At 41.2% G+C, this 15,730-nt stretch overlaps 1 protein-coding gene across 2 annotated transcripts; it reads left to right on the top strand.

Moving 5' to 3' along the window:
* The first annotated feature begins 1,740 nt into the window (after positions 1 to 1,740).
* st8sia2 (ST8 alpha-N-acetyl-neuraminide alpha-2,8-sialyltransferase 2) lies at positions 1,741 to 15,442 on the top strand. 2 transcript variants are annotated; one of them, XM_066701992.1, is made up of 6 exons: positions 1,742 to 2,377; positions 7,370 to 7,426; positions 8,339 to 8,470; positions 8,782 to 9,039; positions 12,802 to 13,095; positions 14,185 to 15,442. In XM_066701992.1, exons 1-6 carry the CDS (start codon positions 2,280 to 2,282, stop codon positions 14,468 to 14,470), a joined length of 1,125 nt encoding a protein of 374 aa, XP_066558089.1. In that variant the 5' UTR covers positions 1,742 to 2,279; the 3' UTR covers positions 14,471 to 15,442. The 2 variants fall into 2 exon arrangements, with proteins under 2 accessions (XP_066558090.1, XP_066558089.1); XM_066701993.1 differs by lacking the exon at positions 7,370 to 7,426 and having other exon boundaries at positions 1,741 to 2,377.
* The last annotated feature ends 288 nt before the right edge of the window (positions 15,443 to 15,730 follow it).

Below are 15,730 nucleotides of genomic sequence, written 5' to 3'. Positions count from 1 at the left end.
TTTCCAGGTTAGGTCCCTACCTTTTAAATCAATTTTGTGTTCACCATTCAGATTATTTTATCACTTTTAGTTTTTTTGCAGACAGTAGCACATTTCACACAGGATATGTAACCTTCCAAAATACTAGTTTCTCAAAACATGATTGTGTCCAAGTTGCATTTACCTATATTACCATTACAGGGAATGCAAAAAATTAGCAACACTGCACTAAGGATAACTGAATAAATGCTGTCTATGTGAGGAACCCATCTATTTTCCCTGCAGCCCCCTATCACACCAATCTGCCTCAAACTGACACTCCATTTGCACATATTAGGCAGCTCTGTTAAGAACCCAAGAAGCCAGACTAACCTGAACGCTCTTCTGTTGATATGAGCTGGAATGGAGCCAAGCAACTCCGCCCCGGCCAACCTAACCAGGGGAAGCAAAGAAAGTTGAATCAACACTGGGTGCAAGAACTGAATGACCACTCAACCTAATGCAAGTTTACCTTCACAAGCAGAGCTTTTTGTTTTACAGTTTTTTGCCCTTTTTAAAAAACAAACCACAAAATCTGTAGTCATTAAAAGCTGCTGTATTTAGATGGTATATGGTCATATAATCAACTTTCCACTCCCTCAAAACAATGTAGTGGAGCCTGTTTACAAAAATAAACATTATTATTATTATTATTATTATTATTATTATTATTATTATTATGAAGAGTTTGGTGCTGTAACTGAAACTGGAATTCTGTCTGTAACTGACCTGATCTAGGGATGGAATTAAATCAAAACTTGGATACAGCTGATGGAAAACTACACAATCTGCACTCCGTGGCAGCTTGTGTTTTCAATCATGTTTCTTTCTTCTACTCATAAATATCAAGTACAGGTTTGCAGTTTGCTATTAGTGGGTGGGTCCATGATTTGATGTAATGCAGCCCTACTCTGGTAGGTTCCTACTCTGGAGTGCTGCATTTTCAGGTAACATTGGTGTGTGAATAGGGTGAACTGATATGCACACAGAAATTATTATTGTTTTGGCTGTTTATTCATCTTTATTGAGGGCTATATGTGAGGTACAAAAACACTCAATTATAGCACATGGTTACCAAGCACTAAGATGTTTATCCAATATATAATGCTTCATAAGCTTCCTAACCAAGCAAGTTCACTAAGGGAGCTTTGTTTTTGGACGACTTATGGACTATCCATAATGGGAACAGATTAGGCTGTTTGTTTGCAGTGTAGGCTGCCAGTGGTATCTGGGGCATAGTATAGCCTACATCTCAAGTAGATTATAAGGGCTAGACTAAATCAATACTTTGACCTACATGTGAATCGCCTCACCCTGTACCTGCCTAATGTATTGTCAGAAGGTACTTTCTACTATGCGATAGGGTAAGATTGTAGTTTGCGAATCGGAAAGTTGGGAAGAAGTTTTGATTCGGTCTAGATGTGTATTTAAAAATAAGGAACAAGATTTACCTGTGCAGTTAAAGGTAAAGTAATGCGTGCTTTTTAGATTCAGTAATGAATTGCAAGATTGTATAATGGTGGTGGGGTGGTGAGATACAAAGACCGGCTGTTCTGTAGTTGCACAAAGACTGTCAGTGTCAGGGCTGCGGCGTGGAAAGCAGTGGCGGGTATTCATCATTTCCATGCAAAGGGCCCAGGTCGCGTTCGTCTAGAGCAGATTTCTGCAGGTCTGCGCTGCTCCACCAATAGGATCTGCGCAGACCTCGTTGCTCCCAGAGTGCGTGTGCGACGTGGACGCGGGGAAACGGTGCTGGCAGGGAGGTGTCCGCGCAGAGTCAATGTCACAACACATGGCAATTCAGCGCCAGAGAGCTCAAACAAAGCGTACAGGCGAAATAAAGCTATCCTTCATGGATCCTTTCCCCCCGAAACGTTGCATTAACGAGGTGCCTATGCATTTAAAAGAGTAGGGAGCACAATGCAAGCGAGGGCTGCAGTATCAGTACAGCGGCGCGTCCTGTCTCTTTAAGGTCCGCATGGCGCGGCTCGCTCGGCGGCTCCGCTCGCAGTTGCACTGAAAGTTTGCCGTGGAAGTGCGGCGTCAATGAAGCGGCGAGACAACCCGGGCAATGAGCAAACCTGGCGAAGATGCACGCACAGCAACGCAGGGCCATGAGCTCCAGCCGCCCGAGTGAAGCGCGGAGGTTTTAGGGAAGAGCGACACGACACAAGCGGCACACGGGACCGCCGGGAACTTTGCGCCGGCGAGGATGGCGTCGTGCTCTCCTGCTCTGTGAGCCCGCACCCCGGCCCCGAGTCATGACTTTTGAATCCCGGTGCTTTCTGTTCGCCGTGGTCACGGTACTCGTGGTCTTCCTCATTTTGGCCGATATCTCTGAAGTGGAGGACGAGGTCGGGTGAGTGGGCTTTGTGTGTTGCGTGTCTCTTGCGTGGCCGGTGGCGGCGGCTCTGTGGAGACCTGGTCCACTGCGTCTCAAAGGACAGCTTATCTGACACTGGCTGTGCGGCAAGGGGAGGCATGGGCTAACCATCATTTAAAAAAGAGAGAAATATACTGGTTCACTGTTTTTAAGTCCCCTTTCTCCTAAGGATTGCAGAATAGTCCTGTTTCTTGATTATCCAGGTTGCACTTATTTAGTATTTATTTGTGATGTCGTGTTTTGTACTGTAATCATAATAATTATTAGTATTGTCGTTACTGCTGCTAGTTACATTGAACAAGTTTGTATCTCTTATGGCAGAGGTCTATAGTTGACCTATTCGAATAATATTGTATATAGTCACATATTTACAGTAATGCAGACATATAGACAATCATTTATAACACTTTTATGGAAATTGTTCTTTTTAAATTGTGTGTGTGTGTTGGGGGGGACTACTGCACTCTCCACCCTTCAATGATGGCTGGACTGTGGTTGAACTCTTTTGGTAGCTGGGCTTGGCAGTCTGTCTGCAGTGGAGAGTGATTTATCCAGCGTGGGGCGAGTAGTTAGGGAAAGATAATAATAATAATAATAATACATACATATATTAGACTTAAATGCAATGTCCTTGGCACTTCTTAAATCACATTATTTTACATCAATGGTTTGTCTTGAGGCTGAGATGCCCAAAGGAGACACTGGTGTGCATTGGAATGAGAAGAGTGTGTCACAGGGGTGCATTAAAGTACTTCACGTCCTTGTCCTTGGGATGCTATTGAAATGAGCTCCCTGTCTCCAGTGCAGGTACACTGTCATCATCTGGAGCAGAACAAGCGCTTCCCTGAGAAAGAGGAGGGTAGCTCAGCTCCTCTGTTCCTCTGCTGTCATAGTCTGGGTCCTTCTAGTGGGAATCAATTAGTATAAGCATCACAGTTTCATTTTAACAGCAGAATGCAGCAGATCACTGCTCTCCTGAATGGTGCTTTCGGCTCCGGTTAGCAAAGTTGGATTGTAAGAGCTTATTGCCCACAAAGCTACTGTAAACTGCAGCCCTTTCCCAGCTGTTGGCTCAATTCAATTTAGGTAACAGTATAATAATAATAATAATAATAATAATAATTATAATAACAGTGCCGAGGAAGGGGAGAACACTTAGTAGCGAGCTGAGCATTGGATGTTTTAATGTCCCCATTTGTAAGGCTGGTCTATTTCTGTACACTGTTTAACTCATAACATCTGCTTGGCAATGCAGGCCCCAGGGAATAGTGTATGTCTACTAAATCAATAAATTCACGTTCGCTTTCTGGAGTTGTACCCCAACACTGCCATTCAGTGGTTGGTTCATGTAATTGTCTCATGCATAAGAAGGGTACATTTTGAGATCTAGATTTTATACTTTTAAACAGATCGGTGTTGAATATCGATGTCGTCCTAGTCCTTTACATTACTAATCTATAGAACACAGAAATTCCATGGGTTATTGTCATGTATCTACTGCTTGTGTTAAATTCTTTACTCCAGTATTTGTTTGCTCAATAGGTCTCCTTCATTTCAGCAAAGGCAGTTGTGTTTAGTTTTTTTTAATTGTAGTGGGGAGAGAAACATTAGCTTTTTAGACATCACTGGGCTCTGCTGCTGAAATTCTTCTTCTTCGACATACAATAGTAACTTGCAACAGCACTGGGACCCTAAAAAGTCCTTTTCTGTTTTTTTTTCCTGACAAAAAAAGAACAAATAAAAAAATTGAATGGCTTGCAAAAAAAAATGAAGTGGAAAAATCTATCAGTAGTCTGTGGCTTGGAGCACCATATGACTTTGAAGGATAAAGGAATACATATGAAAAAAAATCGTTCTTACCAGGAGAGGTTAAAAAAATTACTTGGCAAATTGAATCTTGTCTTAACAGCCAAAGGGTCTTTTTTTAATATTTTTTATATCACTTGTCCAGTCTGGTGTGGTTTCAGTCCACTGGTATTTTCCCAGAACCACCTGATTAAGCCTGACTGTGTTTTCATTACAGCAAAACAATTTAAAATGCATTACCTTCCTACACTTCACAAGGCCCAGGGATATGCCAAATATATATATATATATATATATATATATATATATATATATATATATATATATATATATATATATATATATATATATATAGGTTACCTATTTTATTTGCTTTCATTTTTAATGACTGTTATAAAGTGCCATCAAGAGACCAGCCAATGGTTGTGTATCCATGGTGAACTCTTCACAAGGCAGGGGATTCAGTGATTTAATTTTTACTTACATGTTCTATTTGTACAGTATTCAAAATTCTAGAGAAATGTTAGCACCCGAGTACATGCAGTGATTGTGAGTTGGCACTACACTGAGGATAATACTACATTACAAAGCAGTGTGTAGGGTCTTCGAATGCAGTATGTTACTTGCTGGCTGAGAAGCAGTGAATGTTTCCTAGGGTGGAAAAGGAGGCCTGGTCTCCCAAAAAAAAAACATATTTGACTATATAAATTCATGTTAAACAATAAATCCAGTAATAAATATTAGGAATAATCTTCAGAGAAAGAAACATTCAAGCTGACTATATTGTGTCTCTGACTGACATGCTGTAATACAGAGATCGGAACCTGTGCTTTAATAATGTTTAAATAGCGTCAAATGTAGACTTTGAAACTGGTGGATAATACAGAGGAGAGCATTGTTTCAGCTCCTAGAGATTCCCTTTGGAGCTGTCGACTTCATTGAGACAGTTCATATAAAATCAGAGGGCATGCCTCAGGCTGGAGTAATATACATCCTGCGAGATGATGGAAGGAGCAGCTTGTTCCTGGCATGACAGGGTAGCACAATGTGTATTATTGGAAAAGACCATCAATTTAGCATTGACGTACATGCTAAAACAAAATCATTCTACAAATCAGCATTGTGGTTTAGCGTTAATATCCAGTGTATATGGGTGTGTATATATTATATATGTGTTTAAAAATATAATATCTATACATTTTACTATTCATTAAAAGTGGACTGCAAACAATAACCAGTAAAGACAACACTGCATTGCAGGGAAGAGACAAGTTTGTGCTTTTATAATGCATACTTTTAGTTGGGCTCAACGAGGGTTCGAACACTGCCACACCACATCCAACCTCCTGTGGCCTTCTTGACCTCCGGCCCTGCCAGCCACTCTACTGGGAGAAGAATGAACACATATGGGAGGTGAAGGAATTATGAAATGGTACAGTTAAGTGGCCAGCAGAAGAAAATTGCGGATCAGAAATAGGTAATTTCCGGTGATGTCAGTTGTACATGATTGATACCAGGGATAGTAGGCCTAATGTCTATGCTGGTGCCCATGACAAGAGCATATTTCAGTTTTGGCATCAGAGGCATCTTGAGTTCCCTAACCATCATGGTACATTGATTAAGAAAACCGGGCCAGCACTGTGTTCCAATGATAAGACACAATCTAATTGGATTAGCAAAGACTTAAATCAATGTTACAGCAGTGTTTCTGTGATTAGTCCTGCTATTGCCTTGCTTTGTAGTCTTAGGATGCACTTAAGAGATTTCAATGCATCAATTCAGCTGATCTTTTATCCTCAGTGAGTTGAAGCAAAAAGTAAATCTTTGTAGCATTAAGGTCCCACATTTTGTAGTTCTTTAGAGGTTTTTCTTTATATCTGATGTTGATTACATTGTGGCTTCTTTCTTTATTCATTTTAGTTTGGAAATTTTCATGCTCCGTTCCTCAGACTGATAAACTAAATCAAAGGTTATCACATCTCAAATGGTCCCGCAAAGGTTTACAGACTGATCAAACAACATAGAGCAGATTTGTAAAGGAGTGTGATATTAAAACAAGCTCTCTCTGTCCTGCAAAATGCCACAGGTTGCACCAAAATAAAAATCTATCCACTAAATACATGCTCCAACCTTTTGCACGTCACCTAATTGAAGACAGCTTGGCAACATTAAATAGGTACATACAAGAGCATTTCAGTGAGGATTAAATGTGTTATGAATATTTCAATGCAGGCACACCTGCTGCAAGAAATTGTACACATTGAGAACAAAACAATTACAAATTGAAGGGCAAAACTATAATCATGGAGGAATGCTCTCCTTGGGCTGGTCTTATTTATTTTAAACACATTCCCATATACAAGAGAAAGCAAGGTGGGGAAATAAATTTGCCCACTCTCCTGCACCACATATACTAATTATTTAATAACACTAGTATTATAGAAAAATCTGTGACAAGAGGGGAGAAAGTTGTCTAAATGATTAACTTCATGAGTGTCTGGAGACACTTTTCTCCAGACTCTGAAATGTTTGGAAGAATCAACCTATTTTAAGTTATCCGCTGTCAACCTGCAATGTGAAAGTTTTAGATAAGCCTACCTGAGAAAAGAATGCCACTCATTCCTGTTTGAACAACAAACAGCTGACACTTCAGGCCATCAAGACGGGAGCCTGATCTAGGGCAAGGGCCTGTTCCCAATTCCCTGTAACAGATGGGTAAACACTAGATATTCACAGGATATTCACAGGAGACACTTCTAGCAAAATAACATCTTTGAAAGTAAGCATCCAGTGATTCCAAGGGGCTCCAGCTCTGAAACAGATACAATATTTGTAAAGACCACTGTGTGGAGTGGAGGGCTGTTTTGACTCTTTTCTTCATAAATGGTAGTCACAAACACAGAGAGTAAAGTGGAAAGGTTGTGCAATGCTGACAGACCTGTAACCAGGTGGATGGGGCGATCATCTTAAAAGCTACAAATTGAAAGAGTTTCCCGAAAATCTGTTTACTTCCGCAGACTGTTGATTTGTGTTGGTCAAGTACAGATGTCTTGGGCCCTGCCCATGGTGCTGCCCATTGCTTGACTTCTTGCAGGTATTATGGGGTTTTGCTTTGCTTTAGCCTGTATGTGGAGATGCCAATGATTTGCCTTCTTCTTTCAGGAATCATGAAGGCGCACAGAAATTACACCTTCCCAGCTCCCAAAGCAAGAACAGCAGGTTTGTTGCAGACTTGCTTAAGGACGCTCCATATCTCATTTCATTTATAGCTCCTGTCTCTGCAGGCTTCTTTTGATATTACTGAGCTGAACTATTATTTAATTTAATCCTTTTGGACCTCTTATGGGCTCTCATTTTGCAATTTGTAAAATTACACTCTATGGTGTTTTTTTTTAGCTGAATGTCTTGAGATTCCCATTTAATGCTATTCTAGTTTTGACCTGCGGCATATAAGTCTCTAATAAAAACTAATTAAGTCACCAGTTTCCATAGAAACATTTGAAAACTGCTAAGGTTTAAAATGCAGTATGATTTACCAAATGATGCTTATCTAATTAAATAATGTATCAGTCCTATTATTAAGTGAAAACGTGTTCTATAGGGAAATCTAATGAATGTACTCTTCTAGTGAAATCTGTTAAAGGAAAGAAAACATTTCGTTTTTAGATTTTTGATCATAACTTTGTTCTCCAGAGGCATTATTATGATAAAGAACATAATAAGGCTAATTATAAAAAAACAAAGGTTAATAGTTATCATAAAACATGGCTTGTCACATTACGAGTAATACTATAATTGTTCCTAAATTAGTACTTTGGCATTTTAGCAAGGTGATATCATTCAGGAGGAAATGAAATACTCATAACTTTGGAATAAGACCTAGACTAAGGACAGGGATGTCCCCTCACAATGCAATGTATGGCTAGCTGTGGTTATGCGTGCTTCCTCGGCAGTCTGCTTCTTTGCCTCTCTGCCACACTTGGGGTCATGCAGAGTTGCTGCGGTGGTATCATCTCTCACTCCAGACAGGCCTTAATGTGGTTGTCTTGCTCCTGCCAATGGGAAATGATGCAATTGTTTGAGGTTTTGAGTAGACTGATTCCTCTTGCTATACTTTCTCTGTCAATTCAGAAATGCTGCTGCCCAGACAGACACCACGTCAAGATCCTTGGTTGGGAACATCAAAAGAAGAATCCATAACAGTAGTAGGACGATATCTCCTTCCGAATGGAGGTTCAACTCTAGCCTTTCTCGCTCCATCAGGTACACACTGTGCCTGTTTAAATTAGTTGTACTTTTCTGTTTAATTAAATTCTTATATTGTGTCATTTTTTTACATTTTTTTAAATTTTTTACAGTAGATACACACACAGCACATGTCCAAAGCATTTTGCACAACACTAACAAAGGATGATATAGATATAGGAAAGGGCATTCGTATACTATTTCAGATCTGGCCTTATAAGCAGCAGAGAAAAGTTTTGCATTTGAGAGAGAAGCTTTCCTGTAAGTTTATTAATCTTAGAGACAACTAGCCTTGTGTTTCTCACTTATTCCATTTTTTTTCATTACAGAAAAAATATCCTAAAGTTTCTGGATGCTGAAAAGGACATATCAGTGCTGAAAGGAAATCTGAAGCCTGGAGATACGATCCATTATATATTTGATCGTGACAGCACTATGAATATCTCAGAAACCCTTTACCAGCTGATTCCTAAAGTGTCCCCTATGAAACAGCAACACTACAGGAAATGTGCTATTGTGGGCAATTCTGGAATTTTACTGAACAGCAGATGTGGAGAAGAGATTGACTCCCATGACTTTGTCATCAGGTAATATTCATGCCGTGTGTTTTTTTTTTTTTTTTTTTTTCTTCTATGGAATGCTAAATCATGATTCTGCATTGTGGGAGACAGGCTCACTAGAATACACCATTTAAATAATCTTCAATGTACAGTGAGGGGAAAAAAGTATTTGATCCCCTGCTGATTTTGTACGTTTGCCCACTGACAAAGAAATGATCAGTCTATAATTTTAATGGTAGGTGTATTTTAACAGTGAGAGACAGAATAACAACAAAAAAATCCAGAAAAACGCATTTCAAAAAAGTTATAAATTGATTTGCATGTTAATGAGGGAAATAAGTATTTGATCCCCTATCAATCAGCAAGATTTCTGGCTCCCAGGTGTCTTTTATACAGGTAACGAGCTGAGATTAGGAGGACTCTCTTAAAGGGAGTGCTCCTAATCTCAGCTCGTTACCTGTATAAAAGACACCTGTCCACAGAAGCAATCAATCAATCAGATTCCAAACTCTCCACCATGGCCAAGACCAAAGAGCTGTCCAAGGATGTCAGGGACAAGATTGTAGACCTACACAAGGCTGGAATGGGCTACAAGACCATCGCCAAGCAGCTTGGTGAGAAGGTGACAACAGTTGGTGCGATTATTCGCAAATGGAAGAAACACAAAATAACTGTCAGTCTCCCTCGGTCTGGGGCTCCATGCAAGATCTCACCTCATGGAGTTTCAATGATCATGAGAACGGTGAGGAATCAGCCCAGAACTACACGGGAGGATCTTGTTAATGATCTCAAGGCAGCTGGGACCATAGTCACCAAGAAAACAATTGGTAACACACTATGCCGTGAAGGACTGAAATCCTGCAGTGCCCGCAAGGTCCCCCTGCTCAAGAAAGCACATGTACAGGCCCGTCTGAAGTTTGCCAATGAACATCTGAATGATTCAGAGGAGAACTGGGTGAAAGTGTTGTGGTCAGATGAGACCAAAATCGAGCTCTTTGGCATCAACTCAACTCGCCGTGTTTGGAGGAGGAGGAATGACCCCAAGAACACCATCCCCACCGTCAAACATGGAGGTGGAAACATTATGCTTTGGGGGTGTTTTTCTGGGGGGGACAGGACAACTGCACCGCATCAAAGGGACGATGGACGGGGCCATGTACCCTCAAATCTTGGGTGAGAACCTCCTTCCCTCAGCCAGGGCATTGAAAATGGGTCGTGGATGGGTATTCCAGCATGACAATGACCCAAAACACACAGCCAAGGCAACAAAGGAGTGGCTCAAGAAGAAATCAATTTATGACTTTTTTGAAATGCGTTTTTTTGGATTTTGTTGTTATTCTGTCTCTCACTGTTAAAATACACCTACCATTAAAATTATAGACTGATCATTTCTTTGTCAGTGGGCAAACGTACAAAATCAGCAGGGGATCAAATACTTTGTTCCCTCACTGTATGAGCTTCTCTTACTGCAACTAAAATACTGTCTGTCCGGGCTGTTACACTTTTCTGTTGCCATCACACATTTTTCCTTTGTCTTTCAAAGGCAGTGAACCAAAAAACGGACTTTAAAACCTTCACATCAATAAACTGGATGTATGTTTACAACTGATCATTTGTGTCTTGTGGAGATCACCGCTCTGCTTCTACTGAATGGGTGTTTGCGTTTGTCGGTGTCAGCGCTCGTTCTGTTCAATAGTGGATAGTGTGAGTGTAAATAGAGCAGTCATTATGAAGGTATCCCTTTCCTGCTGGCATTGTACTGCACTGTGATGATTGGCATACTCTAAAGGATCCCAGGAGATCTTATATTGTAAAGTGAAATGCTGCCCTCCTGTTATATCTGTGCTTTGTGTCATTAATCCACTGTCTTGCTCCCTGGCAGATGCATATGTTTCCATCCGCGTGTTGCCTTGTCTCTGAGATCTTCGTGTTGTTAGCGTGTTCACATTGCAAGGATAGGGAAGGTGCTGTCAGGTGCACTGTCGTGTAAAGGAGCAGCTTAGCGTGTGCGATGAGCCAGAAGAAGTATGATACGAGCCTGCTGAGGGATTTGCCAAGACATTAGTGCTGACACTTCCTCCGCCGTAACTGTTGTTATGTTTACATGTACTCCTACTAGAGCGTCTCTCCAGCACGGTGCTGATGCGGCGCTGAGGAGCTGCCAAGACTCGCATTTAATGGGCGACCAGCTGTAGAGAACATGAAACACAAAACCAATCCATAACTGAGGCTGTAGGGCTGTCTGTCCAATTCTGGAATAAGGGCGAACTCGACCTATCCAGTCTGAGTTTTGAATACAGCCTCATTTAGGTAAAATAACTTCTTCTATCATTTAGTTTTCTACTTATTATAGGCTCTTCGGGTGCTGTTTTAGCAGCTGCTCATTTATCTATTTTTTCTCCCTGGAATGTGGTGTGGGCGGGGCATTTCAGAGAGAAGACACAACAGCTGACAGAGCAACACTAACCCACTACAAAGGTACTGCTCGGTTTGCAGTCTCTGAGGACCACACAGTAGCAGTTTATAGCTCCATTTAAATTAGAAATGACTTCAACCAGAGATCTCCAACATTTGTTCTTGAGAACGGCAGTCTCCATCTTCATTCAAAGCAGGATTTCAGTTAAGCAGCCGATCCAGTTTTCGGTTGAAATTTGTCCAGATTGATGTGATCTTTTGCCTCCGACTGAAGACAGTAACAACACCAGACAGATCAGGGTACTACAAGACCAGGGTGTGAGACCAATACTTTAGAATGTGGTTTAAGTTCCTGCTGAGTGAATCATTATTTCAGCAACAGTTTACCAGCACAAGGTGGAATGAAAGCCTGTGAATTTGAGGAGATGAAAAGGAAGGGAAAAAAAAGCTTCCAGAATGCAAAGAAGTATGTGTTCTTCAGCCTGTCCATAAGGTCTCGTACACACACACACACACACACACACACACACACACACACACACACACACACACAGTTGACAACCATCACATGGCAACCATATTAACAACTACACTGGCTGTGGCAAGTTTTTTGTTACATGCGTACCTTTCCACACCCACATGGGTACTAGCTGTTGAAACAAACACCTGAAATCGACTAATCAAGTTAGATCTTGGTTTGGAAGTTGTTTATTTTAGTGCCAGTACAGTATAGGATTCATTGGCAATTTGAGGGACAAATCAAGGATGAATGGAAAAGTCATGTTTGTTAGTTCGGGGGATATTCTGTCAATGGGAAAAAACATTCCTGAGATTAAACCGAAATGGTTTGCAGACTATGAACTGAACTGTGTATACTCTTTCCCAGACAACTAAGCTTACCTGAATGTCTTTCTCAGATCATACCGATAACGTACATGTTCCTTTATCAGACCAAAAGAGCCCACGATCAGTTGCTATCTGCAATGACTGAATCATCTGTTGCGTGTCAATCTATGGAGCCGCTGTTTTGTAATACCCACACAAAATGAACGTGCTTTAGCATACCGAACAGGATCCACAATCAATTTGCTTCTGCCTCCGAACAGAATGAACAAATTGTGTTGCCAGCAGCATTTTCAAAAGGGAACAAAACGAGTTGGTTGCAAAAGTAATTTCTCACTGGCGTCAACTAATAAACCTGTGATTCACTTTTGGTTAATCAGGCTGAAAAATTCCCAGTGCGGGTGCATCTTTTTTTTTTTTTTTCTTTTAAACTATCTAAAGAGCTAAAGGTGCAGACGTTAGGCCCGTATTTAGGCCGTGTGTGTATGAGGCCTGAAGTGCGCTACTGACCCTGGACTCATGCCATTTTAGGTGTAACCTGGCGCCCGTGGAGGAGTATGCTGACGATGTTGGCCTGCGCACCAGTCTGGTTACCATGAACCCTTCAGTGGTCCAACGTGCCTTCCAGGACTTGGTGAGCGAGAGCTGGAGGGAGCGTTTCCTCCAACGCCTGCGGAGCCTCAACGGTAGTGTGCTGTGGATCCCCGCCTTCATGGCCAAGGGCGGCGAGGAGCGCGTGGAGTGGGCCAACGACCTCATCCTGAAACACCACATCAACGTGCGCACTGCCTTCCCCTCGCTCAGGCTGCTGCATGCTGTCAGAGGGTGAGGAGCCCAAGAGCTGACACGCTAACCGAGTCTGGAAATGAAATGCACTTTGGGCAATGTGTCGCCAAAGGCAGGGGGGGTGGTTAAAGTACCTGAAGAACAATTTGAGGGCCTCTCTTTCATTAAAGTCCATTGATTTCTATATTACTTGGTCTGCCTCCATCCCCCACTGCGTCAAAGACCCCCATTGCTTAGAATTGCTTTGTATTTTGTACCAGTAAACAAACGGTGCTATTTCTGCACAGTTTGCACAAAGAGAACAAAAGCCGAACACTTATCTTGGTGCCTGCTGACTGCGTTTATTTGTCACCGACTTGACAGCGCACTGTTATGCAATATGTTTGCATTGTGCGGGAGAGGAATAGGGGATACTGCTCCTCATGTAAACTGCTTATATCATTCTATGTAATCTTTTATTCATAATTTTGTTTTCAGTGAAAGAGGGAGGCAAGTTTGGTTGTCTCAGTTTAGTCTGTTATCTTGCTGTGGTTGAGATCAGCTTTCTTCCAATGATCAGGCATATTTCTGAGTGGCTGTGTTTTTTGTTTTTTCATTTTATTTTTTCTTCCTGGCGATTTCCTCCAGTGCTTTGTTAATTGGGGCACCTAGTTTCTGCCACTGTCGCTTGGGCACGTGACGTAGAGAGGAGCGATCCTGATGTGGCAGCCGCTGCAGGGCTTGTTTCAATGACACATTATGAACTTAAGGTGGATAGAGGTGTTTCACTGCAGTGCAAACTAAGCAGGAGTGTGTCTAAGATGTGACTGTTTGTTTGGATTAAAAATATTAATTGAATGAAGCAGACGTGATTTTAATACTTGGGTATTAAGTACTGACAGTAAAACCTGCTTCACTGGGCATTACCAAGGATTAGGCACAGATTTTTAAATTAATTGTTTTATAAATCCTAGCAGGTCAACACGTGGTTCATAAAAAAAAATTCAGAAAACCATAAAAGCAATTTCCAACTGTGGATCTTGCGGCAGTAAAGAAAACTTGACTATTTAAATTTTTAATTTAGCATTCCATTTATCATGATCCCTGTCATTCACCGTGTCCTCCTGTCTTTCTTTACTTTTTCTGAAGGTACTGGCTGACAAACAAGGTTCCCATAAAACGTCCGACCACCGGGATGTTGATGTACACCTTGGCCACGCGCTTCTGCGAGGAAATCCACCTCTACGGCTTCTGGCCTTTCTCCCGAGGCCCGGCCGGAAACCCGGTGAAGTACCACTACTACGACAGCCTAACGTACGAGTACACGGCCCAGTCCAGCCCTCACACCATGCCTCTGGAGTTCAAAACCCTAAAGAACCTGCACAGCCAGGGAGCTCTGCAACTGCACACTGGACCCTGTAACACGAGAACGTAACACGAGATCAAGAGGAGGATGAAAATCCACAAATAACACTGAAAGGGCGCTTTGCTCAGTATGCATGGGCCTGTGTGTGAACACCTGGTGCATCCTGTAATCTTTAAAAATAAATAAATAAGATCTCACAAAAAACAATACAGCAATTTTAGACTTGAAAGACTATTAGAGTGTTTTTGGTTAATGGCAATGAGGGAGTGCTAACCTTTAGTGATGGCTGTAGTTTCAGACAAATGGAACGAGTGTGGAAGGCCCAGGTTTTGCTGGTATTGAAGTTTGAAGGTCATACACTTTTTTTTATACCATAGACTGCATCATTAATGCCCTAATATCTGTGCCAGGATCCACATCCTGTCTGGAGCAACACTGTTGTGCTTCAAAGGAGACGGACATGTTTGCTCAAGCAGAAAACAACATCTTTCATCCTGAAGAAGGGGTGAGTTGGTGCCTGTGTGCTAAAACCCCAGATTTGACAAGAAAATCAGTTATTTATAAAGCAGATGAATCTAAAGGGGCTGACAAACAAAACCCTAAGCTGTTACTATTGCAACACCAGGTGGAGCTGTGCATTAAACTAAAATCCCGAAACCAGAGATATAGTCCAGTTGTACGTCTGGACAAACCAGGTGCAGAGATTGATACATATCACTGACCAGTTTCTCAGCTGGTATGTTGGCCTGCAACCATGTTGTGCTGTTTGTCTCTTTTCATCTTTATTTAGCCGTTTTTTCTCAAGAAATACCTTAGAATGTCTAATAGCAAATAGATTATTTCAGGACAATGTTTAATTGTTGTTGTTTGTATTACATTATGGACAGCTTTGTTAAGTGCTAAATAAAGAACTTAAACATCAAGTAATCAGCACTTGGTGATTTAATGTGGAGGGAAGTCTGGTATTTTGGCAAATAATGGTAGCAACTAAACTAAATGTATCTCTAAGCAATAAACAAGGTTTAATTTGTGACCTGTTAAGTATTGTGTTGTACATACTCTTTAAAATCCAGCAAAACAGTTTCATAATGCGGATATGAGCATCGATAATAAATATTGAATAATTCTGCTCAGTGAGGTTGTGGTTTATGAAGTTTATGTCTTGAGCCCATAAAGGAAGCAGGTAATCTTTAAACCTGCATCCTGTATCTTTACTACCTGAATGTAGTATAAACTTACAGGATCATTTGTATTGCTTTATCTTGGGAGTACTAGGGATTACAATAGCATAGTTATGTTTCCTGACATGAGAAGAGTCACAAGTTTCAC

The sequence above is a fragment of the Amia ocellicauda genome, chromosome 4, assembly GCF_036373705.1.
Source record: "Amia ocellicauda isolate fAmiCal2 chromosome 4, fAmiCal2.hap1, whole genome shotgun sequence".
In the NCBI taxonomy this organism is placed as follows: domain Eukaryota; kingdom Metazoa; phylum Chordata; class Actinopteri; order Amiiformes; family Amiidae; genus Amia; species Amia ocellicauda.
This window is presented reverse-complemented; position numbering and strand designations above follow the sequence as displayed.